Source organism: Mytilus trossulus, chromosome 2, assembly GCF_036588685.1.
Source record: "Mytilus trossulus isolate FHL-02 chromosome 2, PNRI_Mtr1.1.1.hap1, whole genome shotgun sequence".
NCBI classification, from domain to species: Eukaryota; Metazoa; Mollusca; class Bivalvia; order Mytilida; family Mytilidae; genus Mytilus; species Mytilus trossulus.
This window is the reverse complement of record NC_086374.1, coordinates 61,943,723-61,970,069: the sequence shown is the minus strand read 5'-3', so window position 1 is coordinate 61,970,069 and position 26,347 is coordinate 61,943,723. Positions and strand designations below refer to the sequence as shown.

Below are 26,347 nucleotides of genomic sequence, written 5' to 3'. Positions count from 1 at the left end.
TTAAGTATGACGTCCGCCATTTTGGATTTTACCGGAAGTGAGACATTTTTTTTCAAATGCCTCCCTATCTGTAATTAAAGAGTAATAGTTGAGGAAGGTCTATGCCAAATTTCATGCTTGTAACAGGATGTGCACAATTTTTCACAAAGCCGCCGGACTATATATATTTAACAGACATATTCCCCACTCACCTTTATGTATACAAGGTCTATTATGCATTGGGTCTCCTATGTAATCATCTTGACATCTTTCACAGCTGTAACCAGTTGTTTGTTCCTATATATTTAACAGACATATTCCCCACTCACCTTTATGTATACAAGGTCTATTATGCATTGGGTCTCCTATGTAATCATCTTGACATCTTTCACAGCTGTAACCAGTTGTTTGTTCCTATATATTTAACAGACATATTCCCCACTCACCTTTATGTATACAAGGTCTATTATGCATTGGGTCTCCTATGTAAATATCTTGACATCTTTCACAGCTGTAACCAGTTGTTTGTTCCTATATATTTAACAGACATATTCCCCACTCACCTTTATGTATACAAGGTCTATTATGCATTGGGTCTCCTATGTAATCATCTTGACATCTTTCACAGCTGTAACCAGTTGTTTGTTCCTATATATTTAACAGACATATTCCCCACTCACCTTTATGTATACAAGGTCTATTATGCATTGGGTCTCCTATGTAATCATCTTGACATCTTTCACAGCTGTAACCAGTTGTTTGTTCCTATATATTTAACAGACATATTCCCCCCTTACCTTTATGTATACAAGGTCTATTATGCATTGGGTCTCCTATGTAATCATCTTGACATCTTTCACAGCTGTAACCAGTTGTTTGTTCCTATATATTTAACAGACATATTCCCCACTCACCTTTATGTATACAAGGTCTATTATGCATTGGGTCTCCTATGTAATCATCTTCACATCTTTCACAGCTGTAACCAGTTGTATTGTCTTCACATGCTATGCAATGGCCTACAAAGATAATAACTTATTTGTAAAAAATTGTTAAATGATTTCTTATTACCAAGAACCTTCAATAATATATTACTCAACAATAATGAATATAACAAGGATTATGCATGTTCTGTGAGTTTTGCATGGGAATACATATTTCCCTACGGATTAAAAATTCATTTTAAATGTTTTTGAAAAAAATTAAAATTTGATCTCTAACATGGCATGGTGTAAGCTATATAACAAATTTCAATTCTACATTTTTGACCACATATAAATTAAGTGTTGAAAACTAAAATTATGGTCCATAACTCTTCAAAAATGATTACACCAGAACAAAATTCTAACTTGATCTGTAACTTGTCATGATAAAACAATATACGAAATATCAAATCAATATCTTCAAGCATGACAAAAAAAAGTGAGGAAAACTGATTGTTTGAAAGAATTTTCTAAGTTCAAGGACCATAGTTGATAACTTTTGTCTAAATCATCAATATCCTAAAGCATGACGAAAAAAAGAATGCAAACCGAAAGTCCCCTTCGACTTCATTGGTAGGGGACTAATAACTTATTCTGTAATATGTATTGCACAGCAAAGTATTTGATTTTAACGATAGAAATTTCTGTATTACTAAAAAATATCACAAACTAGTAAAAACATTTTCTAAATTTTATCATCTGTAGAAGGACATCATTTGTTAATATAAATCAACATGCAGACAACTTATACATTCACGTATTTCACATTCAATATTTAATGGTAATATTCTTTACAAAGCACAAAAATGTTGGCATTCACCTCAAAAGCTAACCATGCAATTAAACCTTCAGGTCATTCAGGATTTCATATTTTGGTATTAATATTGATTTACTCATAAGGTCCTTTATTAAGTTTTGTATCATTGTCATTTTGCTTGGTTTCATTAAATGTATTTTGATTACCACCCTTACACTACTTTTAAATTGTCTTTAAAATTGTCCTTTAACTAGAATAAAATCCTTGTTTTCACTCCTCTTTTAGCCCCAATTCCTAAATGGTTTGACCCAAAACCCCTAAATTCAATCCTAACCATCCCTTTGAAGTATGGAAACTTGTGAATTTCAGAGAGATTCATACACTTAAACACAAGTTATTGTCTGGAAACTACAAAAATGCTTGTTTGGGCCCCTAATTCCTCAACTATTGGGACAATAACCCCCAAAATAAATCCTAACCATCCTTTTATAGTTATAAACCTTGTGTTAAAATTTTATAGATTTCTATAAACTTACACTTAAGTAATTATCCAGAAACAATCTGTCTTCGGACAATGCAGTCTTATTAAAAAATAAGGAGATAAGTTATGATTGCCAATAAGGCAACTATCCACCGTGCATAATGAAAATTAGATGGGGACACCTCTCTTGCAAGCTGTGTTCATTTTTGTTGCACTGATTGTTAATAGTTGTGAATAATTATGGAAAGCAGAATTTAGATTTTTTTTTAAATGTACTCGATCTATATCATCTTAGAAGTACCATGAAAATAGTAATAAATTTTAAATACCTTTGCAGGACTCAAATGAAAATATTTCAATGCATTGTTATAACTTACCTGCCCTGTCACAGTAATTTGATCTGCCATAACACATACATTTCCTACAATGTTCATCTGACGAGAGACGGAAATATCCATCTACACATTTCTCACACCGCCTTCCTCCTTATCCTTCTTTACACCCTATGCACTGGAGTTTATCCTCATCTATAATAAATATATATATAACAAATATATATGCAGCTTTAACATGTTTAAGTTCATTACAATTGAATCTTATTTCACGCAACTCTTAATGTAAGGCTAAAATAAAAATATGCACTAAAAAAAAAATAATCTGTTGGTAGATAAAATATTCATTTATTTTAAATATTTTCCAAGAGGATTTGTTTTAGATTGGTAATTTATTTTTGTAAACTAGATTATCTATTTTCTGCACAATTTTTATTAAAGCAAGGAACTGATCATTTATTTTCCCAACTATATTTATAATATTTGAAAACATTTTTTTTTGTTTATTATAAATAATACATGTATAGTTAGGTCATTAAATGTACCATTTAATTAGAATTAATCATCATCCTCTGCAAAAATGAATCTTCCCAACTGCATATACATGTATTGCATGTATTCACAGTAACCCAAGTTTTGATGTATCTAGCCTTTTTTCAAAGTATTTGCAAACATGTTTTGCTGAGCGAGGAAAATTTAAAAAAAAAGCTTTTTGGAGCCACTGACGGCACAAGAAGCTGAGAACAAATGATGCAAAGTCATTCTTTCTTGGTGTTTCCCAGACCCTTTTTTAATCTAAAAAATGCAAGTCCTGTTTTTAATAATGTTTTGACAATATTTTGGTCTCAAAGCAAAATGTAAAGATTCAGTGAAAGACTTAAGTTGCTAGGGACAATATCAAAAGACCAATATGCATTATAAAGCAAAAATGTAAATCACATAGTTAAGTCTGGCTTCTTGTTTTTTTTATTTTAAACTCATGATCAAGTTGATAACAAAATTACTAAATTACAAAAAGGAATGCAATACTAACAAAATACAGAAGGGCTCTCAATGAAAAAAAGACAAATAAATAGGAAACATTGATCCCAAAAAATCAGGGGCTATGTCTGAAGGAGAATAGAACTTGTTTCTTGTAAGACACTCACCGTGCACACAATTTGATATGGAGACAAGCGTTTGGGTTTGGAATTACCCACATGAGGCATTTGCCTCAATCATGTCAATGTACAATGATGTAGTTACAGCCCTTTTATAAAAGTGAGGTAAGTGTTCCTGATGGCAATAGCTCATAATGCATTTCAGCCTAGGTGAGCTGGAAATTAAATTACAAAGTACTAACACCAAAATTATCAATGATTATTCGTGCATGTGAAATTCAGATTCATTTAAAACCTATTTATTTTTCTGCAGCTTTTGAGAATTTAACACAGCTGTAGTTCCATGTGTTAAACTTTTCTTTGGTTATAAAGGGAAACAACTGCTACATACTTAAGATGATGACTAGTAGAAGTATGCTTGCCTGATCAAAAGATATCCAATATAAAATTTAACAAATTTATTTCTGTGTTTATGATTTTTTATGTTAAAGTGATGAAGACACTCCTTAAATGATCAATTGTTGGTTGGAATTGAATTGTTTCAGAAAAATATTTCAAAAAAACAATAAAAGAACAAAGTAATAACACTATGTCCATGCTGTACCATCATTTCCCATGTGCTATGTGTGGTACCTTTAATCCAAACTGTAGTCAAACATCCCCCCTTAAATTTTTTTTTAATATCCTAACAGAACAATTTATTTTGTTGAAGACATGTGAAATTGATAAAACAAAGACTATAATTTAAGGATTTAAGTCATTCTGATTCAAATTTTGGTTTCTTGTATGCATATGTTCCACGTCCAAAATAGGGAAAATTTTATATTTTGAAAAAGGTAGATAACCCAATCAAAACGTATTAAAAATTATGAAAAAGATCATTATAAATCAAATTATTGACAAAGGAAAATAATTTCAATCTTAAAAATTATACCATTGATACTTTTGGAACAGATTCCTTTTTTTTCGTTTGTACAAGAGCATAACTCTAGAACAGTCGAAGTGACAACAACAAAATTTAAACTTAGTCTGTATTTTGTGGTAATAAGCATTTGTAAAACTTTAATAACATAATAACATGTGGTTGAGGCAAACTCTGTCTGTGCCTGGTCAAGTTAGAAAATGGAAAACAATTTTGGGACATACGTAACTATGTATAGACGGACAAGGATAAAACTAAATGCTCCCTTGTCAACGACAGGGGCATTTAAATGTAAAATTGATTCTTTACTCAATAGGCTATTTGCCAATTCCTGTAATTGACCCTGTAATTAGAGATCCCTCTTTCCATTGTCTCCCTTACGAGGGACATTAATTTTCATTCATAATGGAGAGCTAGCAGAACGAGCAAATTTATGTAATGTGAGTAATCTTTTAGGTTTTCAAATCTTTTAATTACATTAATTTGTTGTTAATCTAAATACTTTTGACATCAGAAATTATTTTTTAAGAATAATTAGTTAAACCGCCGATACATCACTTTCAATTCATCATACTTTGCATTGGCAAAAGCCAATTTTGTCCGGTATGGAACCAGTCTATGAATGACAAAGGGAAGTAATTTGTGGACTAATGTCAAATGGACTATTGAAGATCAGTAAACGTATCTGTTTCAACATGTTTCATTGTTTATTTCAGGATTTTAAGTCCATTTAATATGGGTAATTTTGGGCATTCAATGTACTCTACTATGTGAGCTTATATAAATAAAAAAAAATGTTCCAAATGTGTAAGTAAAACAAAACAAAACATGTAAAACTATGAACTACTGCTCACAGATGATACCCACGCCAACATATTTCAGTGAACAGGAAGTTGTTGAGTGATGAATCTGAAAACCCATCACACGGTATAGATGACTTATATAAACCCTGTAACCAAGTTTAAGATATCCTTAACTTGTATTGTAGTTGTTCAGAAAAATGAAACGATAAATTTGTAACTTTTGACTATTATTGTGTAATGATACAAGACTACAAGTGTTCGGTAAACAGAAAGTTGTTGAGTGATAAATCTGAAAACCCATCACATGGTATAACTGACTTATTTAAACCCTGTAACCAAATTTCAGAAATCCTTGTCAAGTAGTTCCTGAGAAAAATGCAATGAAAATATTCATGGGATGGCGGGACTGATGGATGGATAGACTCACGGATGGAAAGGTAGAGGTAAAACAGTATTACCCCACTTTTTTAGAGAAAGGGTATAATGACAGGGTACTCAGCTTCCTTTTAACCTTCAGATCAGATTGTTAAAGTGATAAAATTAAATGGTGGGTGAGGGGATTATAGAAAACAATTTGAAAAAAAATCCATTTTAAGAGGATTTTTATAAAAAGGAAACAGGAAGAAACAATTTCTGCTTTTTTATCTTTTGTTCAGTCTAATGTTTTTCGCAGAAACTGATTGTCAGCCTACATATAAGTTGATATCATCTGATAATTTGAAGTATTTTAATCAGCGTACTAGAAAGGTCCAGATGTTTATGAACAAAGAGAAAAGAAGGATAACAATTTAAAGCTAATTTTTTGGTATGTATATACATCATTTAAAAAAATATATGAGAGTAGAAAGGCAATTAACAAATTTAACTGCTTAAAACATAAATTTGTGGCTGCTTAAGTATCATTTGACCCAAATTTGATAAGTAAAGGAACTGTTTAATCTACACAAGGAATTGTAATGCTTCTTCCATAACTTGTAATTGAAGCCATAAAAGTGACAAAGTTTACTTTTTACTTGGTATCTTATTATATATCGTACTACAGATTTACCAGGTGTTGGTTCACTTTCGTTATTATATATTTGTTCAGTTTCTTTCAAACTTTGAATCTACAATGAGTATTCTACTCGGGTTACTGTTGTTTGGTTAAAGCAATTTAGAATCTGCTGGGTTTAATATATGTGGCTTGCATTTAATGTTTCACCTGATTATCTATGAGAATTGAGTATTTCATGGTTCCATTAACAACATTTTCCTGTCAAAAGGTGTGAAGATTATATGGATATAAAATAATTGATAGAACTTGCTTGTTTTACTACATTCATCAAGTTTTGAATTTTTTATCAATTAGTTGGTTTACACAAAATCTCCTTTTAAACATATTGTATAGTAACTGGTTTGAACATTTCTTCCTCCATTAATGGTATTTACTATATATATTTAATATACACAGCTCCTCCCCCTTTTCCTTCCCATTAATATCAGCAGTTAATAATGTCAGATAAATCATAGTAGATTTTTTTTTCTTTTTCACATTATTCTATTTTTCTTTTTTAGGTAAATAAGATCCAGATAAACAAACTTAACTATCTTATTGAAGAACTAAGAGAATGTCTCACAACAAAGCAGAATCTTTGCATTTTTATAATTATTTGTGTCATAAGATCGGTTCAGAGGAAGTTGTAAAAGCGAGACGACTGACACTGACAAGTCAAGATATTGCAGGTTCACCTAAAGACTTTTTAAGACTAAGCAGTGGCAGTAAAGGAGAAGGTCTAAATCTAAATGGTAGTGATTTAGATGTGATGTTCTTTGATCAAAGATTCAAAGTATATGAATCAGAGAGAGAAGCTGTCCAGAATCATGATTGTGTGTTAGTTATGGAAACAGAAGATACACAACCATGCTACACATATCTTCGTCTATTCACAAATTATAACATTTTACCAAACAAATACAAACAAGTGCTCCAGCAACAATCTGGGAAGAACCTTATTTCAAGTGAACTTTACAAATTATGGATGATAGACAACACTATTTCAGACATCATGATTAATTCACCAATAAACAATATCCATGGACCCTGCTTATCAGATAAAAAAGGCGAGTATGATGTTGCATTCTGCTTTCAGTGTGATCAGTGGGTCTCTCATGCACAGCCATGGATTACTAGAGCACGTGAAACATGGCCGTCACCTGAACTTATTTCAAAAATAACTTTATGTGGTGTCTTATTCGTTCCTATTGGCTACAAAGGATCTAAAAATGATCATCTACAATGGAGAATTTCTTTTTCAATAGCTGAAAAGTTACTTATATATTCTTTTAGTCATACTCAGTTTCTTTGTTATGCACTGTTAAAAGTTTTATTAAAAGAAATAGTCGATAGAAATGAAAACTTAAAAGGTTTATTATGTTCATATTTCTTGAAGACATTGATGTTTTGGATTGCTGAAGAAACAGAACCCTATATTTGGAGATCAGACAATATAATACAATGTTTTAGGGTTTGTTTAAAACGATTGTTATACTGTATTGAATATTCTACATTGTTACATTATTTCATTCCAGACAATAACTTGTTCTATTTAAGGTTTACCAACAAAAAAAGGGACACTTTAATCAATATCTTAAAGAATTCATATATAAAAGGAATTGAGATTTTCTCATTTTCTCAGACTCTGCACGACTACAGCATTTTGTGCAGTAGATTTCATAAAGAAATTACCAGATCTAGAAGCAAAAAGGATAAATTAATTAGAGAAATAGGATTTTTTTGGAGAAATGACACGTTTCTTTTCGTTTGTGGTGGTTCTTTAAGTTGTAATGTAAAGAACTTATGTAACACTTTGCTGTATCATTGTAGAACTGAATTATCTAAATTTATCTTTACTGTTTCTTTATCAAAAAGTTACAAAATGATTTGCGTTCATCATACAGAACAAATTAATAACCCAAACAATAAACAACCGTACAACAGTTACAGACATCAACTCAGTCAGCTTTTGGTTGGGACACATTCAGATGCTGTATCAGGATGGCTGACATTAGCCTCTTTCTTTTATGTCCATAAACATTACTTAAAAACAATAGCCATAACAAATCATGCTTTGTCAAAATGTTCAAATGAAATTTTGACTCCTTTTAATTCTTGTACATTTATCAAAAAGCAAGAATGTGAGCTGAAAATGATAATGAAAGAAAGGCTGAGCTCAGTATGGAAAAAAATAATAATTCAAATGGTATTATTGAAGAGTGTTATCTCACCAACAGAACTTACATTAAATATTAGTGACCTTTATTTAAATGGTTACCATCCCATTTCATTTGCACACCTACTAAGTTTTTTAAGTAATTACCATCTCAATGATAATATATCATGTAGGCAATCTCTGTTACAGTTTATAGATACATGTACACACAATAAAATGTGTGTAACAGAACGAATCAAATACAATGATATTCTTCAGGCACGTTTATCATATATATTCAGTAATCCAACATGTAAGAGACAAGTTTGTGAAAGTGTGGCCAGATTGATGAATATGTTTAATAAAGTGTTACATGCCAGAATATAGAATAAAGACTCAAAAGAGACTGAAAAAACTTGAAACTACCATTTAATATTATATTAATCTAAGTTTAATGTATTCTGAAACAATAAAAGTGTACTCACTGCATTATTCATGTTATTGTGTTAACATATGTAAACAAAAGTACCAAAAATGTACTTATTGCATAAACATTTTAAATCTATGTGCTATAAACATATTTATTGCATAGCAACATAATATTTCCCACAGAAAGTAACCAAAAGTTAGCATGCAATAAATCTTTAAAATTCATGACGTCATCAACAACAAAATCTTAGTTTAAACCAATTTTTACTTTCAAATATAATATTGCTATACAATAAAAGGTTTAAGCTTGCTAGTGCAATATATGTTCTACGAGGGACAATATTCCCCAATATTCATGCAACAATCCTATAATATGCAATGCTAAGTTGAATGTAAATAAAATATAAATATTGCATAAAAATGTGTTTTATAATTTGTTATTATCCCAGACTACATAAAAATGCTCTTATTGTATAACTGTGTCAAATATCAGCTGAGCTCATACAAGTTATTTGTCTGCCCTCCCTCCTTATTGATCTAGAGCAACCTACAGTAATACTGGTTGGAACCAAATTATTTTTAAAGTTAAAAAAAGAATAATGTGGATCATGAATAATTTTGAATTCTGGAAAATTGATATGAAATTTATGGAACAAATGGATCTACATGTATGTATAGATGTATGCACTGACTTAAAGATGGACAAGGGTTGAATCAAATGGGCATAAACATTTGAATCTTGAAGTAAAGCAGTGATTTTATCCAGCCATAAAATATTAAAATTTAGTATTTCAGAATTTGTGAAAAGAATTTATGACCCCGTTAGCTTAACATTGTCCATATTTTGAGTTAGAGCTGATGAAGTTATCTATCATCTTGATACAATCTGTTCCAAAAGTAGTGCACCAAACTGTTAAAATATGATTGTGAAAGCACAGGTGGATTTTTTTTTTACTTTTCATTTATTGTCTTAGAAATACACTCCAAAATAACTGTGTTCTCTGGTCCCATAATGCATGTGGTAAATTATAACTGTGTTCTCTGGCCCCACGATGGATGTAGCCTCAAAGTCTCAGGACCTATGATGTAGTGGCAAAGGGAAATAACTGTGTTCTCTGGCCCCATGATGCATGTGGTAAAGGGAAATAACTGTGTTCTCTGGTCCCATGATGTGTTCTCTGGTCACATGAAACATGAGGCAAAGAAAAATAACTGTGTTCACTGGCCACATGATGCATGTTGCAAATCAAAATAAATGTGTTCTCTGGCAACATGCTGAATTTGGCAAAGAGTCCCTTAATGCATGTGGTAAATTATATCTGTGTTCTCTGGCCCCATGATGGATGTAGTGGCAAAGTCTCAGGACCTATGATGTAGTGCCAAAGGGAAATAACTGTGTTGTCTGGCCCCATGATGCATGTGGTAAAGGGAAATAACTGTTCTCTGACCCCATGATGTAGAAGCAAGGGGAAATAACTGTATACTCTGGTCTTATGATGCATGTGACAAAGGGAAATAACTGTGTTCTCTGGTCCTTTGATGCATGTGGTAAAGGGAAATAACTGTGTTCTCTGGTCCCTTGATGCATGTGCTAAAGGGAAATAACTGTGTTCTCTGGCCCCTTGATGTAGAAGCAAGGGGAAATAACTGTACACTCTGGTCTTATGATGCATGTGGCAAAGGGAAATAACTGTGTTCTCTGGTCACATGATGCATGTGACAGAGGGATATAAATGTGTTCTGTGGTCACATGATGCATGAGGCAAAGGAAAATAACTTTGTTCACTGGTCACATGATGCATGTTGCAAAGGGAAATAACTGTGTTATCTGGCCACATGATGCATGTGGTAAAGGGTAATAATTGTGTTTTCTGGTCACATGATGCATGAGGCAAAGGGTAATAACTGTTTCTTCTGGCCACATGATGCATGTTGCAAAGGGAAATAACTGTGTTTTCTAGCCACATGATGCATACTGCAAAGGGAAATAACTGTGTTCTCTGGCCACATGATGCAAAGGGAAATAACTGTGTTTTTTGGTCACATGATGCATGAGGCAAAGGGTAATAACTGTTTCTTCTGGCCCCATGATGCATGTTGCAAAGGGAAATAACTGTGTTTTCTGGCCACATGATGCATATTTCAAAGGGAAATAACTGTGTTCTCTGGCCACATGATGCATGTTACAAAGGGAAATAACTGTGTTCTCTGGCCACATGATGCATGTTGCAAAGGGAAATAACTCTTATCAAAATCGCATCAAAACAAAACTTGCTGTAACTAAACTTACCAAAATCACACAATCCAGTAGAGACTGATCTGTTGCACGGACATGGATAACAGGGATGACGTCTTTGTGTTCTAAAATATGTATGTGCACAATTCTCACAGAACAATCCACTATGACCTTGCTTACAGTCACACTGAGGAATCAAGAGTTTTGGATACATTTTAACTTTGAGACATTTTTTCCCGTTTTCCTTTGCACCATATGGATCACAATAACAACCTTCATCTGAAATAAATCCATCTTTTTTAAAACATTTAAAGAAAAAAAACTGTAGTACTTTGGATTCATTATTATTCACTGGATACTAATTTTCCTGGATTGCGTTGTAACAGGTAAATGCAACTATTCCTCAATCCACGAAAAATAAATGAATCCACAGTACTTGATTGTTTATATAAACTTTTTTCCCTTTGGTTAACAAATATAAAATGGGGATAAAAACTTTTATGGCTTAAGATGAACTCAAATGAAAAAGGCAGGTTGGTATGCAAAGATGTCATAACACTAATGCGGTATGGTCTTTGCTCATTGTTGAAGGCTGTACAGTGACCTATAGTTGTTAATTTCTGTGTCATTTAATTGGTCTCTTGTTGAGAGTTGTTTCATTGTCAATGATACCACATCTTTTTTCATATCCAGGAAAATGAAATATCTCCTTCTGTAATAAATAAAATTGGTACCCCATGAGGATAATGAATTGATAATTGGTACCCCAGGAGGATAATGAATTGATTATTGGTACCCCAGGAGGATAATCAATTGATAATTGGTACCCCAGGAGGATAATGAATGGATAATTGGTACCCCAGGAGGATAATGAATTGATAATTGGTATCCCAGGAGGATAATGAATTGATAATTGGTACCCCAGGAGGATAATGAATTAAAATTGGTACCCCAGGAGGATAATGAATTGAAAATTGGTACACCCAGGAGGATAATGAATTGATAATTGGTACCCCAGGAGGATAATGAATTGATAATTGGTACCCCAGGAGGATAATGAATTGATAATTGGTACCCCAGGAGGATAATCAATTCATAATTGGTACCCCAGGAGGATAATTAATTGATAATTGGTACCCCAGGAGGATAATCAATTGAGAATTGGTACCCCAGGAGGATAATGAATTGATAATTGGTACCCCAGGAGGATAATGAATTGATAATTGGTACCCCAGGAGGATAATCAATTCATAATTGGTACCCCAGGAGGATAATTAATTGATAATTGGTACCCCAGGAGGATAATCAATTGAGAATTGGTACCCCAGGAGGATAATCAATTTATAATTGGTACCCCAGGAGGATAATGAATTGATAATTGGTACCCCAGGAGAATAATGAATTGATATTTGGTACCCTAGGAGGTGAAAATCAATACAGTGAGAAAATTCCACACACGGATATATTTAAGGAAAACTGGTATAGTGTATCTTCTGACTATATACCTGGTATAGAAGTTGAAGTTGTATTTAGTATTGCTAATGTTGTTACATAAATGTCTTCACTCTTCATAAATGTTACACTCTTATAGTAGGCTGTCACTGAAATCTGGTATGTGGTGTCTGGCTGTAAGTCTTTGATGTGGTACTCTGTTTCATTCTTGGACAAATTAACATTTGTAGTGTTTGTTTCTGAAATCAAACATTGTATTAAACAACAAGGAACATAGCAAAATACACAACAATTACTTGATAACAATGAGGGAACATACATTTGTAGCTAAACACCAAATGATCACTTGATCACAAAGAGAGAACATATAGCAAAATACTCAATGATCACTTGATCACAAAGTGGGAACATGGAACATAGCAAAATACCCAATAACCACTTGATCCACAAAGAGGGAAAACAGAACACTACAAAATACCAAATGTTCCTTTGATCACAAAGAGGGAACATGGAAAACTGCAAATATCCAATGATCACAAAAAGAGAACTAGGAACAAAGCAAAATACCCAGGATCAATTGATCACAAGTGGGAACAAAGCAAAATACCCAATGAATACTTGATCACAAAGAGGAAACAAAGCAAAACACCCTATGATCAGTTGTCAGGTTGAATTTTGAAAGTTTAAAAAACATTTAAAAATATTCTAGTTAAATATTTTGTAGAAGTGCAGACTAAAAAATGTCAGAGGTTCGAGACTAATTACCCCAGATAACACACTTAAAAAATGAAGCTTTTTAGAAGTTATACATTTTTAAGATCCAGTTGTAAATTCTATCGTCACATACTTTTAATAAAAATTGTACATGTTGTAATTCGAACACACCTACTCTTTTGTTATGACTCATTAAAAAGGTATTTAACTTGACCCATATATTTCATTCTTAAGAAATGTGAATTTTTAATGTTATTATATCAACCTGTAGATTAAATATATAGTTAAAAGTAATAGAACCTGAAGCGTGTGTCAAATATTTTTGCATCAAGACAGAATTTAAACTAAAACACGAACATAAAAAGGTGCACTTTTGCTGGGGGCAGACATGCAATTTTTTTTTTAGAAAGACCAATCTATTATCTACCTGTGGCATTTGTTTTAGCAAAAATTATGCTTATGCACAAAATAGATCCACTTGTATTTGAACCCAGGGGTTTCACTTCATTTTGTTTGAAGGGGCCAATTAGAGATTTAAGCAGGCCCAAACCTAACAGGGGGGGTTTGGGGGGGCTTGCCCCCCCCACGATTTTTTTAAAATTAGACGCAAAATCCTGCATTCTGGCGCATTCTGGGCATTAAATTATAGTTCTGAAAATGTCACTTTTACCACTAGCCCACCCCAAAATTTTAACAAAAAGGCTTAAAAACCTGCATACCTGCCATAAAACTATAGTTCTGAAAATGTCATTTCTACCACTCCCCCACCATCAAAGATTTAAAAAAAAATTAGACACAAAATCCTGAATTCTGGGCATGGCAGAAAATTATTATTGTTCTAAAAATGTCACTTTTACAGTAACACTGTTAATGTAGGCAACCTAAAGTTTTTCTAAGTAAAAAAATTGAATTAATATCTAACATCACCAAGTCAGAAAGTATAATATTGAAATATTTTCATTTATATCACTTCAATAAGAGATTAATTATTAGAATGATTGATGGATACAATTCAATGACACTTATGTATAAAAACTTGTTATTCATGCCAAAATAGAGTTCACCAGCAACAATCGTCCTCAAAATCTGATCATCCTCAGAATAAAAAAATACTACATTGAGCATCATAAATTTATGTCTGGCTATATAATAATAGTTGATAAAAGGTTACATGTAGTAGCAAAAACTCTGAATCTGAAAAGAGGTTTATTTTATTTAAATAGGGACATGGGACAATAAGAAAATTATGGTGCTATTTACATTTAAAACCAGATACTTGTCCTACCTTTGGGGACCCCTAAAAAAATTTGGACAGCACTTCCCCTGCACGCAGCAGTTTTAAATATCCCCCTTCCCATTATCCCGGTGGTATGAAAAGATGTGTAAAGAAAGAAAAAGAAGAAGTGCTGGCCAGGCTCATTTATAAGAAAACATGAGCTTCCACTTCTTCTAAATTTCGTTTGATAGCTTTTAAAAGGGTTACATACCTCACAACTGAAAGTATTATCACCAGAAATATATCTATGATTTGGAACGGGACCAGAAGTTCTGCCAAAGCAATTTTTCATCGATGTACCCTGCCCCCTTTTCGGATGCTCTGTAGTTGCCGGCAGATCGACGGGGTCCGTTGTAGATCACTTAAACAGTAAAACTATGTATGTGTGTACGTAGATCCCTCCGTTTACGGAGCACCCCTCGAGAGCTGCGAGGGTACAGTGGAATCCGTGTACATTACTATTCATTCAATCATAACAACGATTAGCACGTGTGTCAAACAGGAAGTCTGAAATAACAGCCAATGAAAATCGTCGTTGCAACCGCATGTCGGTGAAAAATATAAACACAAATCTTCGAACTCCGTTGTAATGATTTAAATATAAAAAGATCTGATAAAAAAAATCGGATTTTTTTTTATTTTTAAAGGACAACTGAACCGGCCAGAAATTGATTTGAACAGGTCAAAATGGCCGGCGGCCGGTTCTTAATGAAAACACTGTGAACCTAAGCCACAATCGACTGTTTTATGAAAATTTGTCTAAATTATTTAAAAGTTTACAAATACATCAAAGTTCCATACTACAATTCAAGTAAAAACATTTAAATGCAATGACAAAATACTAAATTATACACTTTCGTTAACCTTTTAATTTAAAGTCAAAGAAACAAACGTAAACATTTCAAACATGTCAAATACCCCTTCTCTAACAAAGTTACATTACTTAAGTTTAATTTTGACTAAGTTTCCACCTGTAAAAGGCAGCAAATCTACAGTACAGTTCAAGAGTACCAACTCTCCCACACCCTACACCGAGGAAAATGTCGGAGCCACTCCGACAAACTCCGATATTCCTCCCAAAATGTTGGGAGGAATTTGGGAGTAATCTCTCCCAAAATTAGGTAAATGTTTATTGTGATAACGAGCTCACTCTCTACACCGAGGAATTAATTGCCCTTATCCTACTTTGATCTATACCAGCACAAGACTGAATGGGTAATTGGATTACCTGACAGGTAAAGGTAAAGGTTGAAGTAATAAAGAGTTATATTTCCGGTCTACTGTACCAGTTTAAGTGTCAAACAGGTGTATAATTTTAAATGTCTTTTATACTAATTAAATTATATTTGTGGTAATAAAAAAGTCAAAATATTTTCGTATTTTTTGTTAGCCCATCTAAAAATATCTTAACCTTAATGTACTTGCTTAAAAAAAAAACGATTATAAAATATAGCGGAATATGTGAAAAACAAAATATTCTACTTCAAAGTTAAAGTCTTTATTTAAAAATTATAAGTCTAAAAGTTTTATATATGCAAGTAAAAAGGAAAATTTATTCACCATTCATTAGACAAAATGATTGTCCCGTATTAATTGTGTAAATCTACGGCATTTTCTTTTTACGTTTATCTAATTGCTGGAATGAATAAAAGATTTAAAAGCAAAATGTTGTTGTTAATTCTTTCAATTGTATTTAAGTTTTATAAAAAAATAAAACTACTTAATTTTGACCTCGATGTCTTCACCAGTAAATTAATATTTTATTTACGAAATGAGCATACTTGTGTAAAAATAACCGGAAACTTTCGCTAAATTAATCTGAGCAGTTAAATAAAATTACGTGTTTGAAAGTTTTGTATATTCAAGTAAAAAGGAAAATATTATTCACCATTCGTTATGCTTAACAATTACGGCATTTTCGTTTTACGATTTGTTGGCAGTACAGCAGAATAATAATACATTTCCGTTACAACAGGAATACTTCCAGCTGCATTAATTCGTCTTTGTTTAATATTAACTTTCGCACAATGAATGTAAATTTGTGTATTTTCAACAAAAGATTTTAAAAACAATTATTTGCCGTGCGAAGACAATTCCACGATACACATCTCAGTTATCAACAGTTTGGGTTGAACTTGAACTTGACTTACTTAACAATGTTAAATGCTAAAAATAGTTAACATCAATGTTATCCACAGCACGAGTTTTTTAAAGGGCGGGAAAAAATATCGCGTACTAGTAAACTCAGGTGACCTTTCTGGCCGACCGTGGGAAAGTCGATTCAAGGTTTCTAAAGTTGTAGAACGACATTTTTGTGCAATCGTATTGAGGCTCCAGAAGGTTCTTTTACAATTGATTAATAGGAATCTATAATACAATTCTTATCCGAATAAACGAGAACAAATCTTTTACTATATGAATCTTAATGTTTATCTTTCAAAAAAGAAAGTAGACCTGAACATTAGTTATACGTCCATGGTTAATAATATAAATTCACGGTTGATGATGTATTAATTGAAATTATGATGGAAATTGTCCCGGGTGATTTTAAATTGTTTTCAAATGACAATAAAACGATAAAGAACTGCCAATTGTAGGCGGGGGTTTCAAAAATAAAATGATGACTGCTTTAACTGGAATAATAATTATGATGGGCAATTATGAGGTTTAATAAATTTTATTAATAATTAAAGGATTAGTGACCTATCGGATAGCATACGCGGATCACTTATCATCACAACTTTTAACATCTTTTGTAAACGTAAAATGATTGAGCGTCATAAACTTGTCAAACATATGGAGACCGGTAGAATTATAGTACTTTAATGTGAAAATATTTTTACACTTTCCAAATTAAAATGACGAAATTGATTTAAATACTTTCGTAAATTTGAAAACCGTTCCGTAAAATACGAAATTGACGAGCGCTATCAATATCACTTGAAATTATTTCCTTTGTTCAACAGAGTTGTCATTTTACAGTTTCTGTTCGTAATTTAAATTATTCAAGTCTGTATAAATGTACCGAGGTGGTGAAACATAATATTTCACATTGCTCAGTAAACTAAGTTTACTTGATGATCCGAGCGTAAAAACAACATGATTTTATTAGCCAGTTGATTTTTAAATAATGAACAGTTAATGCGCCGATATTGCTTATTGAATAAGTTACAAAAGATACTAATTGTGGCAAAATCGTCCTTGTTGAAAGAACACAATGTATGACCTGACTGGACTGTAATAGAAACACAAAATAACACGTATTTTCTTCATACTTTTTCGTATGAACGTTTTATTTTAAAGATAATGGCACAAGACAAAAAATATATAAGATAATAATTATCTTATTCTAAATGATATTGTCACATCTTTATCTGTAAAAGAAAGGAAAACATTTGCTCAATTTATAATACCGTGATTTTAAAGCACACCTGTGCAACCAAGATCGATTAAATGTTCAAAGGTAAATTATCTGGGTAATCCAATTATGATGTCACGCGTCGTTAATTTTAAGTACATCCGATGGGCAATAAACCAATTAACATCCACGCGGTGTTGGGAGAGAATCTTTGGAGGATTTTAGGAGTGAAATCCGCGGTACGCGGTGTGATTCCGAGAAACACGGAAATCGGACAAAAAAGATATCGAATCGATATTTTTGGATGGTACTGTATTAAGGTCATAAATTTCTACAGTAATTACAAATTCCATCTGTGTTCATGGCATTACTGTAATCACCTATAATCAAAACTGTACATTACATTTTATTTATTCTGTTTGTTTGTAAATGTATTGAAATACCTGTTCCATTTTCCTTCCATTTTACCATGTATTCTATTAAGTGAGCCTTGTGAAAAGGAACCAGTTCATGTCCAAACCAGGTTGTTTCATTCATCTTCTCTTCTGTACTGGTTCCAGCTTCTGTTTTCCCTGTAACTACATGGTATGTATTTTCAGGACTGGAATGAGAAGACAACTGGTTTCCACTGGTAGGCTTAGGTCTGTCAATGGGATCAACACTAGATAGATCCATGAAGAAAGGTATTTTCAGATGGTAGTTTTCAGGTTCATACCAATAAATATATATGTTATACGTCCCAACATAACCTGTTGTTACATTGCCTGGTGGGTGTAATTTAATCAGTCCTGTTGGTAATCCAATATCAGGTTTAACTAAAAAATAGATGAAATTTTCTGAATACTAAGTTAATCATGTTAATTAATTGTATAATATTAAAGGGGCTACTTCAATACTTTAACAACTTTGACAAAATAGGAGTAACATTTATCAAAAAAAAAAAAAATTAAGAGTAAATTGTGAAAGTGACAAAAAATGGAGAACGGCATTTTATCAAATAACTTTAAAATAGACAAATTATGCATGACCTTAATAAGACATGTAAGATAAGGTATTTTCTGTTTTTTAGCAGTGTGTTTGAATCCAAAGATATCAAATGAAGCCTAGCACTTAATGGATCACTTAAATTGACAGTTATAAACACAACTATTCAAATTTTGTGTCCAGGAAGAAATACAAATTTGCTGATATTAAAAAGGAAAATCACTTTTAGGAATCAGTCTAAAGGCTCAAGAATTTGGGTTAAACATGTCATTTACTGAATTCACAGGTTATCAATTGACCCATCTGGTACTTACCAAAAATACTGGGTATGGGGTGAAATTCTTGGGTGTGACTCACAGGATACTGTTCAGTTGACAGGTATTATCAAATAAAAATTACAATCCCAAAGTGTTGCATGTGATGCATTGGTTTCATAAATTTTTGGGACTGCAGTCAGAAAGAGTGGGGTGATCTCAGGTGAATGGTGAAACTTTGACTAATCATTGCTTATTGTCTTCCTGACAGATGTAATTGGCCTAATAATTTAAATCTTTCGCTTTATAGGAAATTTATCTGTCAAAATAGAGTTCTAAATGGATATACATGTATAAAAGTATAAAATGCATCTTGTTTTTAATATACATGTACATATGGAATTTGATCGTTTTACTTTAAATTGAGTACAAATTCAGTAAAAATTTATTTATTTACATGCATTTACTTTTAATTTCTATTTTTCTAACCAAAACATTAAATACAAATTCAAAAATATAATTTGCTATTTTCTTCCCTGAACCAACTCACAAAATCAGTAAATAACTGATATTTTGGTTTCTCATAATATGGGTTTTTGTCACAAAATTAATGTGGTCAAAGATCTAACAAATCTATTGCACAATACTGTGCAATTGAATATTTCTTCTTGAAACTTTTCAAAATTTGAAAAAAAGGAATCCCTTAAAAAAATGGTTAACAAACCCTCTCCCCACTTTTTGAAACCCCCATTGGAGCAATAACCCTTAAACTCAATCCAATGCTTTTTTTTGTAGTATTGAACCTTGTAGTACAATTTCAGAGAGATCCATACACTTAAACACAAGTGATCGTCATGATTGTTTGGAAACTAGGAACATGCTTCTTTTTGGCCCTTTTTAGGACCCTAAATCCTACATATTTAAGGCAATTAACCCAAAACTTAATACCAGCCTCCCCTTTGTTATATATGGTACGTTGTGGTACAATTTCAGAGAGATCCACACAAGTTAGTCTTGAAACTAGAAATATGCTTGTTTTGGCCCCTTTTTGGCCCTTAACCCTGAAAATGAATCCAAACCTTCTACTTGTGGTTTTAAACATTGTGATATAATTTCAGAGCAATTGAAATACTTGTACATGTATACAAGTTATTACCCTGAAACTAGAACAATGCTTGTTTTGGGCCTGTTTTGGTCCCCTAATTCCTAAATGGTTAGGACCATCTGGCATCATCCCCAAAATTAATCCCAACTTTCATTTTGTGGTATGAACCTTCTGAAAAAAATTCATAAAGATCTATTCACTTAAACTAAAGTTATTATATATCCGGAAACCAATGTGTCTTTGGACGACGACGCCGCAGACGATGCCATTATACCATTATACATGATTATACGATCCCAAAAATTTTTGAGGTCGTATAAAAAGTAAAAACTTAAATATCTACTGTGAAGAAATAGCGTATTGGAATTCCGAATTCATTTCATAGTTTACAATCAAATTGAAACATCCACGTTACCAGTTTACATTCAGACTCGAAAGATGCATGTTGCATAGCATCAATTTGCTAGATACAGTAAAGTCTTTTAAAACCTTTTCATTTGTCATTGTTTGCTTTACAAAAATCTCTCCAAACTTTTGCATCACCTGAACAAATCTTCGTGTTGATGCTGCAAATCAGGCATACGGTAAAGGGTTCATGGCTTCTGAATTTGACAGTGTCCAAGTAAAATATTCAAGCTCTGCATGATTTTTAACCCTCATCATGCTCATAACAATTACCATAAATGGCAAGAAAACTGCATTGGGAAGTCATTCAGCTTTTGGTCATTCTCAACTAAGGAGGGACAGTGAAGGATTGGCATTTGAATGGTTATAAAACAGCAATTAATGAAAATATTGATACTTCTATAATGAAAATTCAAATTAATATAATACAATGAATTAGCATGTTCACCATTCATTATATGGAGGGATGAAATACTTTCGATCACGCTACATTGTACAGCATAGACACGGTTTGTGATGATGAAAGTTCCTCCGTTGTTCAATTTTCATCCATGGAGATCCCTGTACAGTTGTATAAAAAAATTAAGCAACCTACATGTATGGTTTGCGGTGATCTCAGAAGATGATTGGAAGAGATTAAGGGTTATTACCTTGATCAGCTAACTGAATCAAGCAAAATATGCTAACTGGTGTTAATGAAATTGACAACTTTGTGGAATGTGGAAGGCCCTTAAAGGTGATTTTCGTTTAACAATATTTTTTTTTAATTATTAGAGAAACAGATTCTTACATTGCTACTACTTGTGGATTATCGGATTTCTCTATTTATCTATGGATATGCATACCTGCATGCAGGTATTCGCACACTGCATTTACAGGGGCGAATTTAGGGGCTCATATGGATAGTAAACCTGGCAATTGTAACAAGCCCCTCTGCCCTAACTTGAAATCCTGGATCCGCCCCTGCTTTAGGCAAAGGGTACACATGAACCATTAGGCTTAACATGTTTAATGAGCGAGACGAAGTTGATATTTTATATTAGATATCGAGCACCATTGACAGTATAATAAAAGGGGAAAACGAAGACGAATAGTCTTTTATAACTGTATCTACATGAATGTATATAGTTTTGGTGAAAAACATTTCTGATTACGTACTTGACCCAGGTTTTACTTTTAATGCCAACAATAATGTGACATGACAAATGATGTTTAGAAGGCACAAACTATTTCGGATTGACATCATGGTCGATGAACTTCAAACTATTTCACATAAGGGCATAACACTTGTGGTTTTGGATGTAAAGGTGATTCACGTCGATTTGGAAATTTCACAGGAAATTAATTTATCGGTGTAAACTGCGGTTCGTATACGGAACCGGAACAATGATGATGATGATCCGGTCCATTAATTAATATTATAATAAAACCTGCTTTGTTCTTTGTGACTTTCCCATCATATAGCTACCAAACTTATCCTAAAAAAGGGGGTTACCTGCAAAGTAACAGTCCACAGGAAGACACGTCACCAGTGATCTAAATACAGCGGAGACGCATACTAAGCAAACTTTTTAATTACCAATTACAGTCCGATGTTTGATTTGAACCGACCGGTGTTCGAAACCTCGACCTCCCGCAGTCGAGGCGGAATAAAACTAAATGTACAATGCCGAGCGGGAGAAAATTTTAATGCAATTTTATAATTTAAAAAAAATAATTAAATGTTATAAGAGAAATTGGCCCACAATCAATTTAAGTCTCGGTGAGCGTTGATTTTTTGACTAGCGAACGGCTCCATCTAGATCTCTGATTTTCGCTTTTGTCAGGAATTTTAAAGACAAAGACCATAGCAGTATACAGGCTATACAGCTACACACGTAGCTATCCGTGAGCAGCCGCGAGACAGTTGATTTTTTTAACACATGGCAGTCATGAAAGTAAAGAAGGAGTCAATCATGCATATTTCCCCATACAAAAGCATTTAAACATTGTCAAACTAAAAAGGTGGTTCCAACCTTCTGAACACAATCTGAACTCCCCCTGTACCCGCCACTGATGAGTAAAACTCGGTTCAAAAATTAATACAGAAATAATATAGATAAAGACATTGCAGGGCCGTAGCGTAATGGAGGCAAATGAGGCAAATGCCTCACTTTTGAAATGACGACCAAACTTTAGAAGTGTCATTTTTTTTAATTATTTATTTTACATTATCAATATGCGAGTTTCGAGTTTCAAATTATCTACCGGCACACTACATACAGTGCGTCCAATCTGTAGCAGCGATTGCAGCTTTTACCATAGCAGTGACGGTAAAAAAAAATAAGTGTTCCGAATAAAAATGAAAATAAAAAAATTTAAACAAATCTTAATGTCGTTACAAAACTGTTTGAAGACGGTTTCTTTAAAGAGAAAAAAAAAAGAAGAAAAGGGTAACTCATGTGTATACCCCCTGACCCCCCTATAAGTATGCTAGCTTACTAAGTTACTTTCATTGGTTTATTTTTGAATCGATTTTGCTATCAATTACCAATGTTTACACTATCAACTCACTGAACAACAAATGCTTATCAATAAAATAATTCCTTGACCAAAAATATAATAATTATTTATAATTAATCTAAACAAAATCATGAAGTTTTCTATGGAAGTGTTTAATGTATAAGGCAATTCATGGTTTTTTTAATCTTTAATAAAAGAATGAAGTATATTTTTGGTATTGTTTGAAAATATCTTTTTCGTGTTTCTTTTTCTGATTATGATAAGCATTGTCTAGATGTATGCTATTGTGTTGATTCTAGTGCGGTAGGTTGTGGGTTCGAACCCCGTTAGGTCAAACCAATGACTTAAAAATTGGTAGAATAATGTGTCCAGGTAGGTTTTCATGTCTTCCAGCGGAATGTTTACAGATAACTTGTTATCACTTGTGACATTAGAGCGTCAAAAATTCGGTTAAGAAACAATGTTGGTCTGGTCTTCTCTGTACCTATTCTTATGGTTAATGATTATGTATAATGAATATATCCTAATTGATGCTTATAAAATGTTCTTCTCGTCTTTAAAAAGCTTATAACTTGCTGTTGGACATAAATATATATATATATATACATAAGAACGTGTTGAAGCTTTTCGATAGTACAGGTCACAGGAGAATCGGAAAGTTTTGGTAGACCAACTGAGATTAACTTTAATATTGAAACATGTTTTGTTACTTACTAGGCTTGTTGAAAAACGCATGTCTGTTTTATTTTTTTTTTTTTTTTTTTTTATTATAAATAGTTATGCTAAAATAAGCTTCTCCCGTTCAGACACCTGAATCCCCCTAAAAAAAAGGCTCAAAAAATTTTCGCCTCGCTCCGCTCGGCGAATTGCCTCATTTGACAAGGACACGCGCTACGGCCTTGATTTAAGTTCAAGTACACTGCCACAGATTTCATTAAAAACAAAGTCTTCCTCCTTCCTTGGTTGTTACCCCGATTTAAATATCAAAATTGATTGATCTAAAATTATGTAAAAATTATAATTCACACTTTTGAACAATGCCGTAAATTTTACATAAATTATAGGCAAGAATATTATAAACATTTCAAATGATTTTATTATTTCCCCTATGCCCAAGTTGTGCTGTTACACTAGCATGACTAGTACTGTCCCAGGTTAGGGTTAGGCAATCGTCAAATTAAACCCCTGTAGATATATTGGTAGAGATACTGCATAAAAGACGCCTTTTACCAGTAAGGTAACAATGAATAGTAAATACGACTTCAAACTTTTTTGATTCGAACGTGGCTGACAGTGAGTCTTTTTTTCTGTCCTCCAAATCGATGGCAATTGTGGGTTTGGTGAAAAGAGCATGATACTTATAGTAGTGCTGGCTGTTGATCCACCAATGGAATTTTCACTACGGCGACTTTTTCAAAGACGGTCTCCATTAATGAGCAAATAACTTGAAAAATATATGACATGTATCATGTATAATTCCATGTACACTAAATTCCTTGCGGTTACACCTATACCGGATATTATTAAAAAGAACTAGAATGAATACTTTGGGGGCCTCTGTTCAACGGTTTCTTTTCTTTCTTGTTTTAGGGAGAAGTAAAATTATAAGTTTACTAATGATTGTAAATCTCAATGAAACCGTTGTTTTTCCACTTATTTGCTAATTTGACAGGAAAACAGATAAAGTTCAAGTACACTAACACAGATTTCATTTAAAACAAAATATTCCTCCTTCCTTGATTGTACTAAACCCCATTTTCAATTTAAATGATTGATTTCATTTCATTAAATCTATATTTCAAATATAGATAAAATTTAAATGAACTGAATATTTTTAACAAGGTAGGAAATTATATTCCAAGTGATTGGTGTTTAAAATAAAGTTGCGATATACCCACCTTGAAAGATCTTGAAAATATATGGCGACTTTCTCCAAGATGACCGCCATTACATGTATACAACTGAATCAACAAATATCACTCGAACTAGTCAAACATGTAGCCTGGCAGCAGTGCTGAGTGTTTCGGACAGTATATTACTGTCCTTAACCAATTCTAAAAGTTTAATGCGATAGGGTTTTCAAGATGGCCTCCATAAAATATAAAAAAAATCAACAAATATCTCTTATTAACCAGACACAACTTGTTTCCTTTTCCTTTTTGCTTTTTCGATATTCATATTTTAAAAAAAATATTTTAAGACCAAAGGTCATATTTGGCATAGAAGTTTTGAACATTATAAGAAGCTAATTTATCTATAGATCCACCTTGAAAATCAAATATCAATTTTACGACTTTTATCATGAGGACCGCAATGAAATGTCATCACTTATTGAAACTCACATTCGACATAGTAATCGTGGTGAGGTGGGTGTTTTGAAATAAATATTAGCTATGGAACCAGCTTGAAATATCAATATTGCGACTTTTTACCAAGAGGGACTGGGTCGCCATAAAATATAAATTCAACAAATATCACGTATTTAAGGTTACTAATTGTTTAGTTTTGGCGCTTTTTCCAGTAAAACTCAGTACCCTTTCATGTTGACCAAGTGTATTTACATACTAAAGCCATGTGATACCAATCATAGGTAATTGTGACCACTGTATAATTCTATCAGAATAAAAGTCTACAACGAGGGATCACATAATGACACTGGTGTTATTCTGATATCCTTAAGCATGACTATAGCATGTACACTTCTTGATACGAACATTTTATATGATTAACCGAAAGAGGTATTAACAATATTTATCATATATTTAGTACAAAATACAGCTATTTTGTATATCTAATAAAGGTTCTTTTTTCCAGTCTGTATCACCTACCCTGTATCGCATACCCCGTATCGCATGGCTAAACCCGTATCGCATACCCCGTATCGCATGGTAAAACCCGTATCGCATACCTTTTTTTTTTTTTTTTTTTTTTTAAACTTAAGTCAGTTTTTTTGGGGTTTTTTTTGCTGAAGAATTTTTTTTCCATTAAAATTTTTTTTTTTTAAACATTAAAAAAAAAAAAAAAAAATATTAAAAAAATAAATAAAAAAAAAATAGGTCAATTTTTTAATGACGTCATTGTTTGGTA

At 32.6% G+C, this 26,347-nt stretch overlaps 2 protein-coding genes across 2 annotated transcripts; one reads left to right on the top strand and one right to left on the bottom strand.

Annotated features, from left to right (window-relative positions):
* Positions 1-888: 888 nt before the first annotated feature.
* On the bottom strand, positions 889-22,094 carry LOC134707721 (uncharacterized). Its single transcript, XM_063567727.1, has 6 exons — positions 21,917-22,094; positions 18,454-18,825; positions 12,716-12,901; positions 11,265-11,489; positions 2,578-2,727; positions 889-998 (listed from the first exon to the last, which is right to left on the bottom strand). The coding sequence occupies exons 1-5, from the start codon at positions 22,002-22,004 to the stop codon at positions 2,687-2,689; spliced, it is 912 nt and encodes a 303-aa protein (XP_063423797.1). The 5' UTR covers positions 22,005-22,094; the 3' UTR covers positions 889-998; positions 2,578-2,686.
* On the top strand, positions 6,022-9,383 carry LOC134707720 (uncharacterized). Its single transcript, XM_063567726.1, has 2 exons — positions 6,022-6,162; positions 6,912-9,383. The coding sequence occupies exon 2, from the start codon at positions 6,965-6,967 to the stop codon at positions 8,930-8,932; it is 1,968 nt and encodes a 655-aa protein (XP_063423796.1). The 5' UTR covers positions 6,022-6,162; positions 6,912-6,964; the 3' UTR covers positions 8,933-9,383.
* Positions 22,095-26,347: the final 4,253 nt, after the last annotated feature.